Source organism: Mucor velutinosus, assembly GCF_035048745.1.
Source record: "Mucor velutinosus strain NIH1002 chromosome Unknown tig00000041, whole genome shotgun sequence".
In the NCBI taxonomy this organism is placed as follows: Eukaryota; Fungi; Mucoromycota; class Mucoromycetes; order Mucorales; family Mucoraceae; genus Mucor; species Mucor velutinosus.
The window spans coordinates 2,895,706-2,913,896 of NW_027041905.1; the positions used below are offsets into that span (position 1 = coordinate 2,895,706).

The window sequence follows — 18,191 nt, forward strand, 5'->3', positions numbered from 1 at the left end:
ATCTCTGCTGCCTGCGTCTTTGGTTTATCATGTCTGGCGGCTGCTTCTTTGGTCTTTGTCTGGTCTCTGCTGGTGTCGTTCGTTCTTTGGTTTGTCTATGGTGCTGGTGTTGCTGCTGCTGCTGCTGCTAATATTGTCTTTCCTGGTCTACTGTGTTTGGTGCATACTAGTTCTCTGATCTATATCTGGTAATTGCGTATCCTCTGGTCTATCTACGGTGGTGGTGAATGGTAAGTATCTTCTTTCTTCTGGTCGCAATGATATAAAACTTCTTTGAACGCTTATATTATTGCTTCCTTTCTCGTGATAATGCATTCATAATGTTTGCCTTGTTGCGCTTTCTTCTTCTTGTTCTTTTGTTGGTAGTGTTTCCTCTGTAACTTTACATGAAACAACATTAGTCATTACGTTGTATTGCAAGAAGCTTATAATACCACTGTTGCTTTTGCAGTTGTGCGTATTTTTGCCATGTTGCTCAACATCCGACTATTACTACCATGCACGTTGCTCATGTATATATTGTTATTGCAACAACAACGAGCTTTTCTGAACACCTTTATGTTATGTTGGTTATGCTTTTCTTTGATTCACTTTGTGTGGGTCTTCCTTTTTTGCCTACATATTTCTATACTTCTATAGTACAGTAGTATGTTCTTTTCTTCTTTCTTTTATTACTATGATGTTTCTTTGAAGCATACCTTTTTTACGTTGTGTGGATGTGCCTATCCCTGAAGCTCAACAAGACTTTATCCGAGGCTAGGAAGTAGATAGGCTGCCTCCACTTGGTTATCACTACTTACTTTAGTGATGATTGAGGGTCTCAACGCCAGAATCTAAAGCTAGGTGGTGTAAGTAAGGCATGCTCTAGCACCTGGGGGAAATTTGATGATAGCATCTGCTATAATGCTATTATAGCGGCGCTTAAAATTTTGCCTCACATCAAAACAGGGGGAAACCCTCGCAAAATTTTTTTTAGGTCAGCGGAGCTTTCAAGCAATCTGATTGGCTAAGAGGTTTAGGGGCCGAAGGATTCTAGCTAGTTGATCTCCTATTGATCCTCTGTTGATTTTGCAGTGAAATCAGGTTTAAATAGATTTCACAAAAAAATAAAGCAAAGGTAAAATACAATAGAAATCAACTGTATTTTATTTTGTGTATAAAATGAACTGAAGATCCTGGAATTGAGTAAAAAAAAGAAGAGTATTTATACATTTGCATCTGGCTTGTAGGATTAGTGATGATAGAGAGCAATAGGTGCTGCTATTGCGATATCTGGCAAATGTTGTTGATGTTTGATTTAAAGTGGTAATCAATGCAGGAGCACTGGCCATAAGGGTCGATTTGAGTAACCTTGATGGGCTTGGGTGAGCTATTGTCATAGCATGATTTAATGTAACCTTGATGGTTTAAAGTGTGATGTTTGTTATTGAAGCATGGAATTCTTTATCTGGGATATTGTGCAACTATGGCAGCAGGGCATAGTTGTCATATTTGAATATGCTTGTTATTGATTTAATTCTATTTGGATAAAGATACCATCACCTATTACGACCATCATGGGTGTGATTGAATACACTGTGATCAGGAGTGATTCATTCACACGATGTGCGATATAAGCGTGTATCTTTACTTTAGTATTTTTAAATGGGTTTTTGATGTACATTTGAGCGCTTTCATTAATAGATCCAAATAGCATGAATTTGAATGAGTGCTATTTGATGAACTTTGGTTTTCAATTAAGTTGCGTTTGGGTGGCTATTTCATTACAGATTTGTCATTTTTCATGGTTTTATGTTTCTAATAAAAGGATATCGAAATAGACACAATTTGAATTTCTCTTTATTCTAAATTATGATAAGATGCAATCATTTGATCTAGCATCCAGTTCACAGTTTCATGTGAGCGATGTCCTTTAAATTCAATAATATGTGGGAAAAGTTATATGATCTGTTGTACTACAGCAGTGCACTAGGTATTACCAGGCACTCCCGGTACCAAATGCCCCGCCAAACATGCGTTGTTTATCATTGATTTCCAAATTGCGTGGTCTCAAGCAGGATAGTCCTCTCTCTCTCTCCTATTCTGTACAACCTGGCCTTTAAACCCTTTCTAATGGCAATTATTCAGGATCACCAGTTTCAAGGATATGTCATGGGAGCTTAACGGACCAAGTTACTGCGCTATGTTCATGATGCCTTGGTTTTCGCTCATGAGACGTAGGACCTCACTCGTCTGCAACTACACATGACTCTGTATTGTGCTGCCTCCAATGCCAATTCTAATAATGACAAGGAGGAAGGTGTCTGGACGAGATATCTGGGACACTTGGGAAAACCCTGTATCTCACATATAAATCAATCGTCTAAACTCTGTTGAGGATGATGAGCCGTTAACATATCTGTGATTTCCTCCCATTCAAAGCCGAATTCAATGTATCCACTATATAGGTTCGTTAGTGACCAAGAGCAAGCTTTGGCTTTGTATTTTCGTTGGCTACATCTTTTGCTGGTCTATGATCAATCTGTCATTAGTTCCCATCCTGCGCCCTATCTTCTCAACTACCATACCCGCAATGTCAATGGCTCTCAATACCATCAAATCTCTTTGTTATTTCCCTCAGTTCGCGCTCAGGTATTGAAGAAACCACGAACAAATACTGTCGATATGTTGTATCGTGTAGTTGACCATTTTCCCAAGTTGTTTGATGCTGCTCGGGCCAATACCCTGCCATGTCTCTTCCGCTACAGACTGTTCTCTATGTTCCTCCGTCTTTCACTCTATCTGTGCCTTTCAGAGTCAAGGAGATGATGGTATCGGATGCCTTCCAGTATAATGCTCGTCTCAGTTTTGTTCATTGGAATGATATTCGCGACCCTTCCCTCCTGAGATGGAAGCGAACTCTCTCAGCCGTGTTCAAAGGACTTGCATCAGGTGCTCTAAAATTCCAGCTTTACTTTGTACCCGTATAGCCCAGCCCCTCTTGTGGATCCTGAAATAAGTCCTACATGAAAGCAACTGTTGGGCGTTATTTTGACAGTTTGAAACGACTTATAGCTTGAGAGATTCCTTCTCAAGCGTACCCAACTTATGCAATGCTTTGTATATTTTAGAGGAGCATGGGGTGATGCAAGTATGCAACTCACTCTTACATGAACTTTTCCCATTTACATAGACGTAGAGGATCTCATAAGAGTGGGATCGATAGCGAAGGTCGATTATGAAGATTTGCAATGACAATGTAAAGCCGAAGAAAAGCGAAATGCCTGTATGTATGAGTAGAATATTTTCGTAGATGTAACCAGGAACACAGCAAGCTGTCTAGTCTTGTCACAAGCAACAAGTGGAATATAATGATGAACAGGAGCACGGAGCACAGCGTTTGTAGCGAGGTTTTACTATCGCAAGCAGGGAAATGCAGCTCTTGCAAAAGCATGTTTGGAGATTTCTGTCGTGTATTAGTCAGGGCATGCTCTGACAAAGCTAAAGAATGGTAAGTATGATCACTTATCCCACCATTGGAGCTTTAGGTTACACGCACCAGTATGCCTGCAATATGTTATAATGCAGATTTTTGGTGGGCTTGGCTTTCTAATACTGATTGCCTGCGAAAAACAACACATGTTATTCGTTTGCGACGCTTTTTGATTCAAACTTTTATCTCTTCATATTCAATGGCAAGTCTCATTCATACAGTAGACCAAGTACCCAGTGCAAAAGACAGGGAAACAGCTGATGTGTCACAAAATGTTTTTTACCACGCTTTACTTTGTCTGGATATCCAGCTCTCTGATTGTGCCTATTGAATCATCAAAAAAATAGGAAAGATCGGCACACCTGAATTTCTATCAAATGTGCATCATTCGCTTCGTTAAAGCATGTGTTCAAAAAAAGCTCGGATGGTAGCGACATGCTTATTGCGATAACGAGTTACTAAAAGAGGGGAAGGACTTTTGAATAACGGCATTTCATGTTTGAGATCTAGTTTTTTTTTTCTGGAGATCGAAGGGCACTTAGCTTCACAATCAGGGTTACAGTTGGCTTTGCATGATTGTCTTTAATACCACATTGGCACAATATCGGGTCTAGGGACTCAACATCTAGCCACTCAGACATGTCATACATCAAACGATGTATGTATAAACATATATATGGTTTACGCTTTTTCTTCTCAACTTCAAAAAGCCTTAAAATGTTACCTTTAAAGGTACAGATACCTACTCGGTGGTCGCCCAGTCACATTTAATTGGAGTGAATGTAATAAATCCCCCCCACCCCTTCCCACTTTTTGACCAACATCTCCCCCTACTCTACCTCTCTTTCTTTTAGTCTTTATATTTTCGACACATTATAGATAGATCATGTCGCTTTTACGAACCATTTCAACAAGAACTGCTCGCTCATACCCTCGTACACTAGCAATTGCCGTAAGTTCCTTTCCATGGTGAGGTTGCATTGAACGTTATAATTTATAACATCTCATAGACTCAACAACAATTTCGTAATCATGCTACCGCAGTACCAGATGGAAAGAAGACCTCTAGACTTCAAGAACTCAGGAGCAAGCTGAAATCCGAGGAAGCTGGAATTGATGAATTCGTCAACACTGGTTATGAAAAGATGACCCACACCGAAGCATTGGCGTTGAGAGAAACCGTGGTCGAGGGCAAAAAAGTCAAAACCACAAAATTGTAAGTACCTTTTTCTTGGGTTTTACGGTTTGTATGGTCTGTTTTTCTCATTCAATGTGTCTCTAGGAAGCAACCTCGTTTGCCAGATTGGTTAAAAACAGAGATTCCATCCGGAAAGAATTTTGGTAAAATCAAGAGAGATCTTCGTGGTTTGAAACTTCATACAGTGTGTGAAGAAGCAAGATGTCCTAATATTGGTGATTGCTGGGGTGGTGGAGAGCACCAAACTGCTACTGCTACTATCATGCTGATGGGTGATGAATGCACTCGTGGTTGCCGTTTCTGCTCGGTCAAGACCAACAGAGCACCCAAGCCCTTGGATCCTCATGAACCCGAGCACACTTCCGAGGCTATCAGTCGCTGGGGATTGGATTACGTTGTGTTGACTAGTGTAGATCGTGATGATCTTGCCGATGGTGGCTCCAATCATTTCGCAGAGACTATCCGTAAGATTAAACAAAAGGCTCCTCACATTCTAGTCGAGTGTTTGACTGGTGATTTTGGTGGAGATCTCAAGGGTGTCGAGACAGTTGCTCTCTCTGGCTTGGATGTATACGCTCATAATATCGAGACAGTGGAGGCTTTGACACCTTTTGTTCGTGATCGTCGTGCTGGTTTCCGTCAATCACTTGGTGTGCTTCAACATGTCAAGAAGGTGAAGCCTGATATGATTACCAAGACATCCATCATGTTGGGTTGTGGTGAGACAGACGAGGAAGTATTAGAGACTCTGCAAGAGCTTCGAAAGGCAGATGTGGATTGCGTGACACTTGGACAGTACATGAGACCTACAAAGAGACACATGAAGGTACACGAGTATGTTACTCCCGAGAAATTCAAGCATTGGGAGACCACAGGCATGGAGATGGGCTTCAAATACGTTGCTAGTGGACCATTAGTTAGATCAAGTTACAAGGCAGGTGAATTCTTCATTGGTAACATTCTTAAGAAGCGTAAGGGTTTGCCTCTTTCTACTGCTCCCCCTGCCGCTTCCGATGAAGCAAAGCCTGAAGAAAAGGCCTTTTAATTTATTTAGTATTTCGTAATTTTGCTTTTTATTTTCTGTATAATAAACTTGAAAAATATCTCTTTTTCATATCTCACCCCAATTTGAGGTGTTTGTGTGTACCTGACAGGTCAAATATAGTGCATACAATTATATCGCCAGAGAGATCTGACGCCTTAAATGTTACCTAAAGTGGTCCCGCCTACTTCTGGTAAATTCTTGATGACAGATGTACAATAAACAGAGCTGTGTTACTCTGTCTATTATAAAGTCCTGTGCCATCAGTACCTATGACCTTCCTTTCACTCCTTTCCCACATTTAATCCCTACAACACATACAAATTAGCATGTCGTTCTATGAATCAACCCCTCGATCGGATCTCCCTGAACTTCCAAATTTCGCTCAATTGACCGATAGAGTCTGGCGAGTAATGGGGCTGAATCCTGGCAAGTTTACCCTTCAAGGTTTGTAGGCATTGTCGGCCGCTTTGTACTCTTATCGATTTATCATTTTATTACCATTACCAGGCACAAACACATACCTTGTAGGCACTGGCAATCGCAAGGTACTGATTGACTGTGGCGATGGTCAACCTGGCTATGTCCCTCTTTTAATCGAATCATTGAAATCCATCCATCCAGAGGCATACATTTCTGATATCTTTATCAGTCATTGCCACACTGATCATTGGGGTGGATTACAGCATATCATGAGCTCAGAATTGAATAAGCCCATCAGCGACACAGGGAACAAGTTGCAAAATATCACCATTCACAAATTTCCTCTCATGACCAAGAGCAAATTGTACCAGTATTTTTATCAACATTTGCAGAATCTACCCGACTATGTTGTTTTCAGTGATTTAGAGGACAATCAACGTATTGAAGTGGACGAAAATGTCCATATCCGAGTGCTCCATACACCAGGTCATGCAAAAGACCATTGCGCATTCTATCTGGAAGAAGAAGATGTTGCATTCACGGCTGATTGTATCCTGGGCCATGGCTCCGTAGCATTTGAAGACCTGACTGAATACATGGGAGGATTGCGCAAGATACAAGACCTGAAGCCCTCTCGTCTGTTCCCTGGGCATGGCGATGTTGTGAATAATGGCACTGAAAAAGTGGAGCAGTATCTATCTCAACGGCTGTCCAAGGAGAAGCAGATTTTGGACATTATGCTTCAGGACACATCTGTCACCTGGACACCGATTGAGCTGACGGAATACATGAACAGCGTATCCAAGAAAGCGTATAGCGAGCAGCTATTGGCTGTTGTTGTGCGCACCGTGGGATTGCACCTTATTAAATTAAATCATGATGGGAAAGTTGAAATGGAAGACGCGGAGCAGTTTAAAAGAGACCAACAAGTAGACCCTTATGACGCTGAAAACGTATTCAGAATTGTGAATCAAAAATGGCGATACATTACTAGAGAGAGCAAACTGTGAAGCAGCATCGTATATAAACTTATCACAGGACAGACAAATTCAATATAGAGTCATCCTACAGCTACCGCTTCAATAAACAAGCACATGCAAAAGGCTATTGTCATGTCCAATATCTCAGTTTTGGGACAAGCATGTGAAATCTGATTCATCTACTTGCATTGACTGTATTCAGCGTCATTGATCATCAGATCGCTTCGTGTGAAGTGGATGCTTGATTATTGTACAAAATGTATTGGTGTGCCAAACAAATGCTTTATTCGCTGTAAGCTTTGACACACGGATCAGTTTTCAAATTGCTGCCTGCTCAGGGCCTGAATATATCCAACAGATAATTTGTATATGTCTCTTTGGAAATCCAACCCTTTTTATAAAAGTCCTCATAGACATAGGATTTGGCGGGATACCTGACACGATCTATTGCTCTGCACATTTGCTTTTCATGGAAATTCCGTAAGATTTCATTGCGCTCCTCGTTTGACAAATTCTTGTATTTGGGATCACCGAGGTTTTTCGAATCAAGTGGGCTGAAATTTGTCAAAATGGTGAAATTGTTCTTTTGTAACATGTCGATTGCTTCGTCAAGATAATTGTCAGGAAACAACGCGGCTGCCACCCTTTTACCAGGGAAATAAACATCAAGCAGTTTCTTTGATTGAATGCCAATGCCAGTCAGCTCTGTTCGAATGTCCTTGCATTTAGCGCGAGATCTGATAACGTATTCGAAATAGACGTATTCAAACTTTTTGCCTATGGGTTCTCTCCTGTTTTGCCTTTGATTCGATCTCGATCTGTTTCCTTCGATTTTGACTTGTGACACCGTCACTGAGCTCGGTGCAGGTGCTGGATCAGCTAGAGGTGGCGTTGGTTCTGAAGAAGCTCCTACTGAGGTTGTAAGTGAGGGTGACTCTGTTGCTGGTACGGCAGAGTTAGGTGTAGGGATGGATACTGTGATAGGCGCTATTGTTATGGGCTGTGTTTTTTTGGCCACAGGCACTGTAGGTGGCAGAGATACAATTGCTTGGTTGATGGGCGCTACAGATGAGATTGGGGTATTTGCAGACATTGGCCTACTTGTTGACATGATAGGCTTTGCTGATGCCGCATTGGCAGCGGTTGTTAGTGGTACGACAGGTATTCCAGGTATGATCTGTAATGGCTTTGGTCCTGTTTGCTCTGTCTGCTCCATTGGCTTGTCATTGTTGGATGTATGGGTTATGTTCGTCTGATCAGTGGACAAAGTCGCTTGATTTGCATTGCTGAACCTGGCTGTATACTTCCTCGACTCGATGCGTGTGAACTGATTGTAGCGCTCAGCATTGATCGAAACTGCTTCAGGTATGTGAAATTGGTTCAGGATTTCAGCTGTTTCCGTACACACAGAATCATCATCGCCGTCTCCTTCATCAGAGTTGGATAGGTATTCGCTCGCTTCTGTGCTGCAAACAGATGCATTATCAGCATTTCTAGTAGATCGCTTAGCTGGGATGTCAAAGCTAGACATAGACTCTTTGTCTGTGTACACTGATTGCTCCTCAAATTGCAATTGATCGACCTTCTCCATAATATCAATCAGATTTTGATGAAGAATTTGCTGGTTGAGACTCACAGTGGACACTTGCTCTGCGATAGATGCTGTTCGGATGACCATGGCCTTTTCAATATCTGCCATTCGTTGTACTAGTGGTTTGAGTGCAGAGTCAATGCATTGTTGAATGGACTTGAAGAGTTTATCGCTGACCTGATCAAATGCAGGTGCATGTGCAATTGTGCTGGATTGCTGGATTGGATTCGAGTGAGAATCCATTAGCGAGACAGCCTTTGGAAGGCTAGCAAGGCTATCAAGGCTATCATTGTCTAATACTTCTCTATCACTGGACATTGCTGCTAAAGAAAGAACCAAACAATAAGGGGAAAAAAAAAGAGATATGTCAAATCTCTCTGACCTCGATTATCAGGTGATCAGCGCGGTGGCCACCTTGGATTTGGGCTGGTGTCACTCAGACTTGATCTGCGACATCTACCTTGATCATCCTCAACATATCCATATCTATGCCATCTTTTGAAGCAGTCAATGACCTGTCAAATGTACATGTCCGTCTACTGGGTAAACTGTGCTTATTTATCCAGGTGTCAACCCATATTGCTTCAATGAATCAACCCTCATGTATCGAGCAACCGTTGAAGCGAGTCACTGTAATCAGTAGGCAATACAACATTGGATTTCAGATAGACCAACTAGACAGCCAGTCTCTCTTTTTTATTAGTACCATGAGTACTTGTTGGGACAAGATATGGTCGTAGAACAAGAGAATTTTGAAAAGAAATATGCTCCACCTACCTTTGCAAGAAGACTACTAGAACGAAATGCAAGTACAACGCTCTCAACGTCGCGCTCTACACCATCATTGCCCAACTTGGTGAACTATGCGATTTCATCAGCAACTGCTACGCTATCCAAGCGACAGGTAGCTGATATGTCGACATCCATGCGTCGAGGACACAGCGACTACAATTCAGTCAATAGAATTACAGAGCAGCCAAAGAAGCAAATGTATGGAAGAGATGGCTACATGAAAGAGCAACATCTAACCCACATGTTTATAGCATCTCCAAAAGAAGACATTCATTCAGCAGCTTTTTGAACGCAAAATATGGGAAAACAGCTATTGTAGATGAGGATGAAGATAAATTTCGTGACGACAAAAGAGCCACCATTTCAGCATCTGTCAATAGCAATCATCCGGCAAATCGAACTACAGTCAATGGCACTATCCATACCAAACCAAACCAGACAAAGAAGGGCCATCGACCAAGATCCTATTCCGAGTAAGTTGGAACCAGTATACTGGAAGGACCATTCGAATTAATGATGGGATTGTGCAGGGTTTCTTTCAATTTGCCGCATGTAGAAAGAGCACCGCCTGTGGCGATCACCAACAAGACACCGGCTTATGAGTATTATGGCTTTGTCATGTATTTGGCATCATTTGTAGCATTTGGTAAGTGGATGTCGTCGAGAAGTATTGTTTGTTACTAAATCAGTGCAATGGCAATCAGGTATATACTTAATTTGGGCATATGTTCCTGATGAAATTTTGCATAGTCTGGGCATTACTTACTATCCAAGTCGATACTGGGCATTGGCGATACCTATTTGGCTCATGACGTTTGTGTGGTTTATATTCATATCCTTCATGACGATCAATCTCATGAATACGGCACCATTCAACTGCCTTGACTGCATCACAGGTGAATGATACATGCAACGACTTGCGTGGCTACACATGTCTGATACGTTTATTACACAACAATAGATGAGCATGCCAATGTGATGCATTTGGATAATGAAGTAGTATCTGATCGACCATCCGATTGGATACCCGAGCTTTATGATATACCCATCGGCCTTGTAAATAAGTTTCTGTACCAACAAGGTGAAGAAGAAGAAGAGGAGGAAGACGCCATCTTATTTGCGATACCAAATGCTAAAACTAAATCGAAAAAAGCTAAACATACTAATACCAATACTACTAATTTTAATAATCAATTAATAATGAATCAATTCAGCTCGTCACCGCTGGTGGACACAGCTGATGAAATGAGCGAAGAAGATGCTTTGGCACTTCGCAGAAATAAATACGGGAAAAGATTTACAAAGTGAATCACTAGATGATCTAAAAAATGAAATAAAACAATTTTTATTTTCTGAGGATCTGATGTTGTTTGTATCACACCAATATGAGGTGGGACTCCATTATATAACCTTACATGATAAGATATGATACTCTTCTTGCTTTTTACGGGATCAGCATCATGTGAGTCAACTCTGAACATTCAATTAGGCACTAGTAGTCATTGTCTTATCTATCGAATGCGCTACAAATATACAATCCCAGAAATCAAGAATACAGGTACTACTTTAGTTGAGCCATTGAGCATTCAATTATGGAGACATTGGATAATCAGGTCAGAAACATACGTGTATCTAATAATCTAGCTCGGTTTACAAAGGGCATATGACAGTCTATCTATACAAACGTTAGATTTAAAACGGTATAACTTGCATTAGGGTATTTTGGTGTATAATTTTCATGAATATACACAACTTCTTGTACTCCAAGGGAGGAATTCATACCCAACAGATAAGAACCCCCGGGGATGATAAGCTTCTTTTTTTTTAAAAAAAGTAACCCATCAACTTGCCTTTTAAGGCACTATGATAGGAATCGAATTTATATAGATCTATTCCATATACTAAGAGGAAAATCATATATAAAAGACGATTTGTCAACTGAAATCACTCTACTTTTTGTCAACTAACCCTTCTATATCACACACAAAATGGCTGCTATCTCCAACAACGATCTTCTCCAAAAGTACCTCACTCTCGATCAAAAGAACAAGGTTCAAGTCGAATATGTCTGGATTGATGCTGTCAACTGTGTTAGATCCAAGACCAAGACTGTTGATTTCGTTCCTACCAAGGCTGAAGAGTTGTCTGAATGGAACTTTGATGGCTCTTCCACTAACCAATCTGAAGGTCATGATTCTGACATTTTGATCAAGCCTGTTGCTCTCTACTCTGATCCCTTCCGTCGTGGCGACAACAAGTTTGTCATCTGTGAAACTTACAATCCCGACGGTACTCCTCACTCCACTAACTACCGTTACAACGCAAAGAAGATTATGGATGCCTATGCTGACTCCAAGCCTTGGTTCGGTATTGAACAAGAATACAGTCTCTTTGATCCCGAGACTAACAAGCCTTGCGGTTGGCCCAAGCATGGTTACCCTGAAGCACAAGGTAAATACTACTGTGGTGTCGGTGCTGGTAAGGTCTTTGGTCGTGATATCGTTGAAGCTCATTACCGCGCTTGTCTCTTTGCCGGTGTCAACATTTCTGGTGTAAATATGGAAGTTGCTCCTGGTCAATTCGAATACCAAGTTGGCCCTTGTACTGGTATTGATATGGGTGATGAGCTTTGGGCTTCTCGCTATCTCTTGGAACGTGTTGCTGAGGACTTTGGCACCATTGTCTCTTTCCATCCCAAGCCTATCAAGGGTGATTGGAACGGTGCTGGTTGTCACACCAACTTCTCTACTGAAGAGATGCGTCAAGAAGGTGGTATTACTGCTATTGAGAAGGCCATCAAGAAGATGAGTTTGCGTCACTTGGAACACATTGCCGTCTATGGTGAAGACAACGATCAACGTTTGACTGGCAAGCACGAAACTGCCAATATGACCGAATTTTCATATGGTGTTGCCAACCGTGGTGCTTCTATTCGTATTCCTCGCCATGTCGGTAAGGAAGGTAAGGGTTATTTGGAAGATCGCAGACCTGCTTCCAACATTGATCCCTACCGTGTTACTGCTATCATCCTCGAATCCACTTTCCTCCCTGAAAACTAAATTATCCAACCTTGATTTCTGCTGTAATATCTCTATATCTCCTCCTTGTACATTAGACTTTTTATTTATTTAATAAAACCATATTTACATATATACACATTTCAAACATATATTGGGATATAAAAATCTGATACAATCAATCAGTATGTAGATTCAAATGCAAAGGCTTCCAAACATTGTTGAGTCTACCGGACTAGATGAGTTTTAGACAACTGAACTATGGTCAGATCAAGACATTCATTGCTACTCATTTTTAAATGATAGAAGGAACTATAAAGGATGAGCTGTAGATGTTTGAGAATATTCATACGGTTCAAACTTGTGATGGTCAATTGAGCTGTGATGGTATGGTTGCTAGAACACCAATCTCAATCGACCAGTTAACCGGATACTTCCTGAAAACGACCATGTTATACAAATGCTGTAGGAACTCTATTCTGCTGGTTTTTGATTGCTAAAGGAAGGCTGACTTGTTGAACGATGTTAATTCGCATATAAAGATATTTCGAAATATCTTTCCATAAAGGTTCTTCAGTTTTAGTTTCTAGCCATTTCTATACGTCCCTTTATAAATGTCTGTAGAAATCCTCTCTAATACTATATTTATACCTTTCCAAGCTCGGATACAACAAGCATCTGTATCTGGCTGCTGTAAGCTTTACTCGCGACTTCCATCGGCCCTGCGAGTTGAGCATTAATCAGTTCTAATCCGAGTTGTACCAACATACTTTATTTAAAAGTTTCCTTACTTTCTAGTAATCGCCTTGCAGCCACGCATCTTTCAATTCATTTCCTTCAGGCAAACTTTGATGGGATCTGCCCTTCCATCACTTATTAAGAAAACACCATGCTAATAAATACTGATATTTCATTTTTAATCTATCAATTGAGAGTCCTTTGTAACAGTGTGTATTTTGCTTCCACAATCCTCCCTTCCTGTATCAATGAGAATAACACATATGTGGACAGCCAGTATATTGAAATTGCCTTCTACCACTTCAAATCATGCAAAACACAGCAAAATCTGGGTGCATTCGAGCCGCAATTTCTCGTGTTGTAAGCTGTTTTAGTCTGCCAAAACAGCACTACACAATTGTTCTCAGATGGCACGTATTTCCTGACACCTTTGCTCAACTTTTTGGGCCAAAAAAAAACATGGCCAAAAATCGGCCAAAAAGCATGAAGGGTGCCTCATGGTTTTCACCGAAAGTCAAACGATCGCATTTTTTACCTTGAAAATGAAGACTTTTACTATGGTATATATCAGATCAAAATGTTTCTCTCGATCCAAAGCAACCCCTGAAGCCACTTTTATGAGGTGTTCATATGCAAAATATGGCTATTTTCGATAAAAACCTCATTTCATATTTTATTAAATTGCTCAATAATTTCAGTCAAAACACTTATTACAGTTAGCACCATTGGAAGCGCCTCGAAAAGTACTCCAAGAATGCATTAAGAAGCGTAGGGTGATCGTAACAATTTATATAGTCGGATAGTATAAAATAGATTAACGAAGTCGAAAGAAGACAAAATCTGTCCAATCTTGAACAGAAAAAATAAACTGAGTTTTAAATAATTTTGGCGGTGGCATTACTGCTGGCAGACCTAAATGCGTTTCTGTTAATCTCCCACTTACGAGCAATTTCAAGAACTTCTCCACCTTCGCTCCTCCCTTACAATCTCAACATCTTTATCCTACCTCACTCTCACCACGTACCAAGTATTTTCTTGCATTCTTCAAGTAATTTGGAGTTGCCACTACAGATCCATCTTCGACTCCTTTCATTTTGAACCCCTCCAAGTCATGCTCTGCATAGACAGGGCACTGTATACTTTAGTTTCCCAAGACAACGCTCACTCACTTCTGTAGCAAAGCACCTTATATCCAGTCTTACTATCCTCTTCCCCAATTCAGGTACGTTAGTAAGACTTCAAACAAAGAATTTTATTAAAAAACAATAGTCTTCCTTAAAAATATATATATATATATGCGTTTCTGTTAATGACAACGATAATTGTGATGCTGATTAAATGGGGACAATGGAGTTGAAAGGACAATTGCCTAGCTCAGGTACTTTTTTAGGGGGTTTTGCCTCATAAAGGTGTCTTTTGCAATGATAATATCTCAAAAAAGTCGCTGTAGATCTTACACAAACTCTGTATTCACTTATGACCAGTTTTATATCACCATCTTATTAAGAGCATCAGCAGCAGCGAATGATATGACAGTTCTATTACCAGAAAATGGAGATGGTGGTTTACAAATGCTGCATAAAACTTGAATCTTCTTTCACAGCGCCTCGATAATAGGCTTCGTTTGATATCCGTGTAAGCAAAAAAGGGTGTCGAGGGAGATATTTCCTCTCCTTCTCCTGGCTCTGTCATAACCTTTCTTTTACTAATAATTGATTGCTTAAAATCTGCTTGATATACAGAAATGTTATACTATTTGACTTAAAATGTCTTTGGCGAGAGCCCATAGGGCGATGCCGACATCGAGCGTACCGAGATAAATCAGCTAGCACATTATACTACATTACGAGCATTTTGTTCTCAAATTTCGCAAGACGTTACAAAAAGCGAGGACGTAAAAAAATGATTTCTGCCAGACTTGAACTGGCGGCCTTCTGCGTGTTAAGCAGATGTGATAACCGACTACACCAAGAAACCATATTGTGATAATTGAGTTTGATTATAAGTTATATACATAAGGCTGTATTTTACGGCTTTTAATTGGATGGGTATTATATTTCAGCGTTTAGCCGGTTGAATATACTATTTAGCCGCAAATGTTGGAAACCTGATTTTGTAGATTACTTTGAAAGCCTCTGCTTTATCTTATCAAATTCTCTATAACAATTCATCAAGAGCTGTCAAATCCACTCTTTAGCGCGTATTATTATTAGAGAATGATAATTTTGGGAACTAATGTTGTTTCATAGCGATATACTGACAGAAGAATAACTACGAACCAAATTAAAATGAGTTTGACCATCGCCAGTTCTTTCATCAGCTCTTTCCAGATTTACAAATTTATTTAGCATTTGTATACCTAATTGCCCTGAGAAAAACTTGAGGCTAAGCAACGTATTTTATGAATGTGAAAGCTTGTGCGATCAGCATAAAGTGTTGCAAAAATTGGATGATGGGTCCCTTTTGTAAACTTGATCAATGGTACCCTTCATTAAAAAAAGAACATTTTTCGGCTTTCATTCTTAAAATGTTCTTTTGTTTTAATGTTCACTCGTACAACAAAGTAGATCGAACGCAATTGATTTGATAAATTCAACATGATGGGTTACATAAAAAAAATAAATAAAAGATGTAATGCTTTTATTGTTAAAAAATTAAGATATATCTATACCAGTAGATTTTTTTTTCGATGGAAAAGATGGTTGTGTTATCAAATATGAAGAAGGAAGATGTAATGATATATTAAGAGGAAAGGATAGGGATTAAGTATTGAGGAAAGTATACATTTGTTTAAAGGGCAAAGAATTGTTCGCCACTCTTCTCAGCTCTGCCGCGTCTGCTGAATCTGATTCTGGTATCGTAGATCAAATCGTTCCACTCGCGCCATAAAGATCTCTTACCAAACATGACAAATAGCCAGATGCCAATAGTACTGACGAGAGCCTCGGCAACTATGATCAAAGCAAAAGGAGGCAAATGAGGACTGATGGCTTCAGCACAAATATTTTGACTATTCCCCGGTGTCAACATGCACTCGAGCCAATCCAATGTGAGTGTAGGGTTATCCTGTAACTCTGACATACGACTGATTTGTGTCATGTAGAACAACTACACAATCAAAATGAGTTTGTGTGCGCTTTGAGCATTGTAAAATCAACAACTTACCCAATAGAACAATACGGTAACAATAGCAACCACGGCCAATAACAAGGCTCTCCATTGGATTTTGACAGCCACCATAACGTGCTTTCTACTCACACCAGGTGCACGATCCGTCATGGTGCCTGTAGATAATGATTGGGTCATGTCAGACTCAAGCCCTTCACGCACAGCGATTCTTGCAATGTAAAAGAAGGTGCCAATATGAACGATGAAACTGGGACATACGATAGCAGCCAGTGGGTAAAAGAACAGCGGGAAAATGTACTTCATTGACACCAGACAGAGATTGGCAAATTCAAATTTGACAGCATGCAGACCTAATGCGATTGACATGATGGTAGCTGGAATACCCCAGCAGACAACGTTCAAGAGAATGTATCGGTTGGTAAAGAAGTTGGAGTTCCAGACAGTGTGCACATGCAAATTCAGAATCAAAGCAGCACACCAAAGACAAGTTGCAAACGAACCAAAGATCAAAATAGCACCCTGAGCAGCACAGAGAGTGTTGTTACCCATCTCGCCAGGAGAAATGTCATTGGGAGCACATTGGAGACGCCTTGGGTTTCCAACCGAAAAGAAGACGACCATACTGAACAAGAAGATGGCAATGGACAAGTTGAGGATCAATAACGAAGGATGTCTTCTCTTGTCGGGTAAAACTAAATAGCTGATTACCAAAATGAGAGATAGAACAGCTGATACAAAACGTATCACATCAGTAGCCAAAAACCCTCTAGTGGCCCAATTTTCTTTGTAAAACTTAAGAGTGATATGTCAGTCAGTGTGTTGTACCTTTTTTTAATTAAAAAACAGCAGTAGACTTACCAAATTTTGAGCAGGGCATGGAATACAACAACCGTATCTGCAGTACTTGTCGTTAATAGATGATCCAGAGGCAGCTAGTGGATCTACCAAGAAGGGAGCAGGGCATTCAGCCATCACAAAACCAGCAGGCACGGCGGAAAAGTTCATTCTTCCGTCCTTGATCTGCTCTTCGGTCACTACAGGAGAAATGTATTAGTTTCTGTTATTAATTTTGTATAACAAAAAGTTTACTTGCATTTGGTAGGAATGTTGTTGCACTTGTCGTCGGCTTGCAAGCCAAATCCTGTGCTTGTGATTTCAGTGCTGCAATTAGGCAACAGAGCAGTCTGGCCTGCCACCTTGAAGATGCTGGCACACTCAATAGAGACGGCTTCGCATGCTGATGTACAGGCAGAATACACGCTGATGTCTAAAGAAATGGGTAAGCGCACTATATATTGTTATTTTAGGATTAATTTACCTGTAGTTGAGTTGGTTGTTACACATTTTGGGTAGGCTTTTGAACATTGATAGCGAGCAAATGTATCAAAGCAAACAGGACTAACTCCACCGAGTAAGGATCCCAATTGTGCCAGTGATTGCAGCTGTGATTCGATCTGATTGACGGTGATTTTGTCGGGCAAGAACACCTTGTAGTCCACGTAATTCTAACAAGACGTATTAGTGAATGTCTTGATTCTATATAGAAGATTGAAGTCATTTACAGAACAGGTTGCATTGGTTGGGTAGGCATTGCAACTTCCAGAGCTCTTTACTATTGGGGTTAATTATAGTTGAGTATCACAAGAAGTTTATTCTCAAAACAAGTCTAAATTTTATGTACCAGATTGAGCATGAACTGTGAGAGATGCTGATGCTGTGATGATCAGGGCGATAGCTGATTTGAATGTATTGATCAACATGGCGCTTTATTTAGTAGTGAACCTAATAGTTTTATGCAGTCGATCTGTT

The 18,191-nt window shown here is 40.4% G+C and overlaps 6 protein-coding genes and 1 non-coding gene across 7 annotated transcripts; 4 read left to right on the forward strand and 3 right to left on the reverse strand.

The window, feature by feature from the left end:
• Positions 1-4,358: 4,358 nt before the first annotated feature.
• On the forward strand, positions 4,359-5,715 carry ATC70_001141 (uncharacterized protein; the record flags this gene model as incomplete). The annotated part of the gene is made up of 3 exons (XM_064820542.1): positions 4,359-4,424; positions 4,483-4,688; positions 4,755-5,715. The coding sequence occupies 3 exons, from the start codon at positions 4,359-4,361 to the stop codon at positions 5,713-5,715; spliced, it is 1,233 nt and encodes a 410-aa protein (XP_064684462.1).
• Positions 5,716-6,041: 326 nt separating this feature from the next.
• On the forward strand, positions 6,042-7,145 carry RPL24_1 (60S ribosomal protein L24; the record flags this gene model as incomplete). Its single annotated transcript, XM_064820543.1, has 2 exons — positions 6,042-6,159; positions 6,223-7,145. The coding sequence occupies 2 exons, from the start codon at positions 6,042-6,044 to the stop codon at positions 7,143-7,145; spliced, it is 1,041 nt and encodes a 346-aa protein (XP_064684463.1).
• Positions 7,146-7,449: 304 nt separating this feature from the next.
• On the reverse strand, positions 7,450-9,024 carry RPS4_1 (40S ribosomal protein S4; the record flags this gene model as incomplete). The annotated part of the gene is made up of 1 exon (XM_064820544.1): positions 7,450-9,024. One exon carries the CDS (start codon positions 9,022-9,024, stop codon positions 7,450-7,452), a length of 1,575 nt encoding a protein of 524 aa, XP_064684464.1.
• Positions 9,025-9,436: 412 nt separating this feature from the next.
• On the forward strand, positions 9,437-10,806 carry ATC70_001144 (uncharacterized protein; the record flags this gene model as incomplete). Its single annotated transcript, XM_064820545.1, has 5 exons — positions 9,437-9,696; positions 9,750-9,971; positions 10,029-10,144; positions 10,203-10,394; positions 10,460-10,806. The coding sequence occupies 5 exons, from the start codon at positions 9,437-9,439 to the stop codon at positions 10,804-10,806; spliced, it is 1,137 nt and encodes a 378-aa protein (XP_064684465.1).
• A 680-nt stretch (positions 10,807-11,486) lies between these two features.
• On the forward strand, positions 11,487-12,557 carry ATC70_001145 (uncharacterized protein; the record flags this gene model as incomplete). The annotated part of the gene is made up of 1 exon (XM_064820546.1): positions 11,487-12,557. The coding sequence occupies one exon, from the start codon at positions 11,487-11,489 to the stop codon at positions 12,555-12,557; it is 1,071 nt and encodes a 356-aa protein (XP_064684466.1).
• A 2,599-nt stretch (positions 12,558-15,156) lies between these two features.
• Positions 15,157-15,230, reverse strand: ATC70_001146. The gene has a single exon. It is a non-coding gene; the product is annotated as a tRNA-Val (tRNA).
• Positions 15,231-16,043: 813 nt separating this feature from the next.
• ATC70_001147 (uncharacterized protein) lies at positions 16,044-18,142 on the reverse strand (the record flags this gene model as incomplete). Its single annotated transcript, XM_064820547.1, has 7 exons — positions 16,044-16,361; positions 16,419-17,174; positions 17,241-17,416; positions 17,476-17,649; positions 17,701-17,887; positions 17,945-17,994; positions 18,064-18,142. 7 exons carry the CDS (start codon positions 18,140-18,142, stop codon positions 16,044-16,046), a joined length of 1,740 nt encoding a protein of 579 aa, XP_064684467.1.
• Positions 18,143-18,191: the final 49 nt, after the last annotated feature.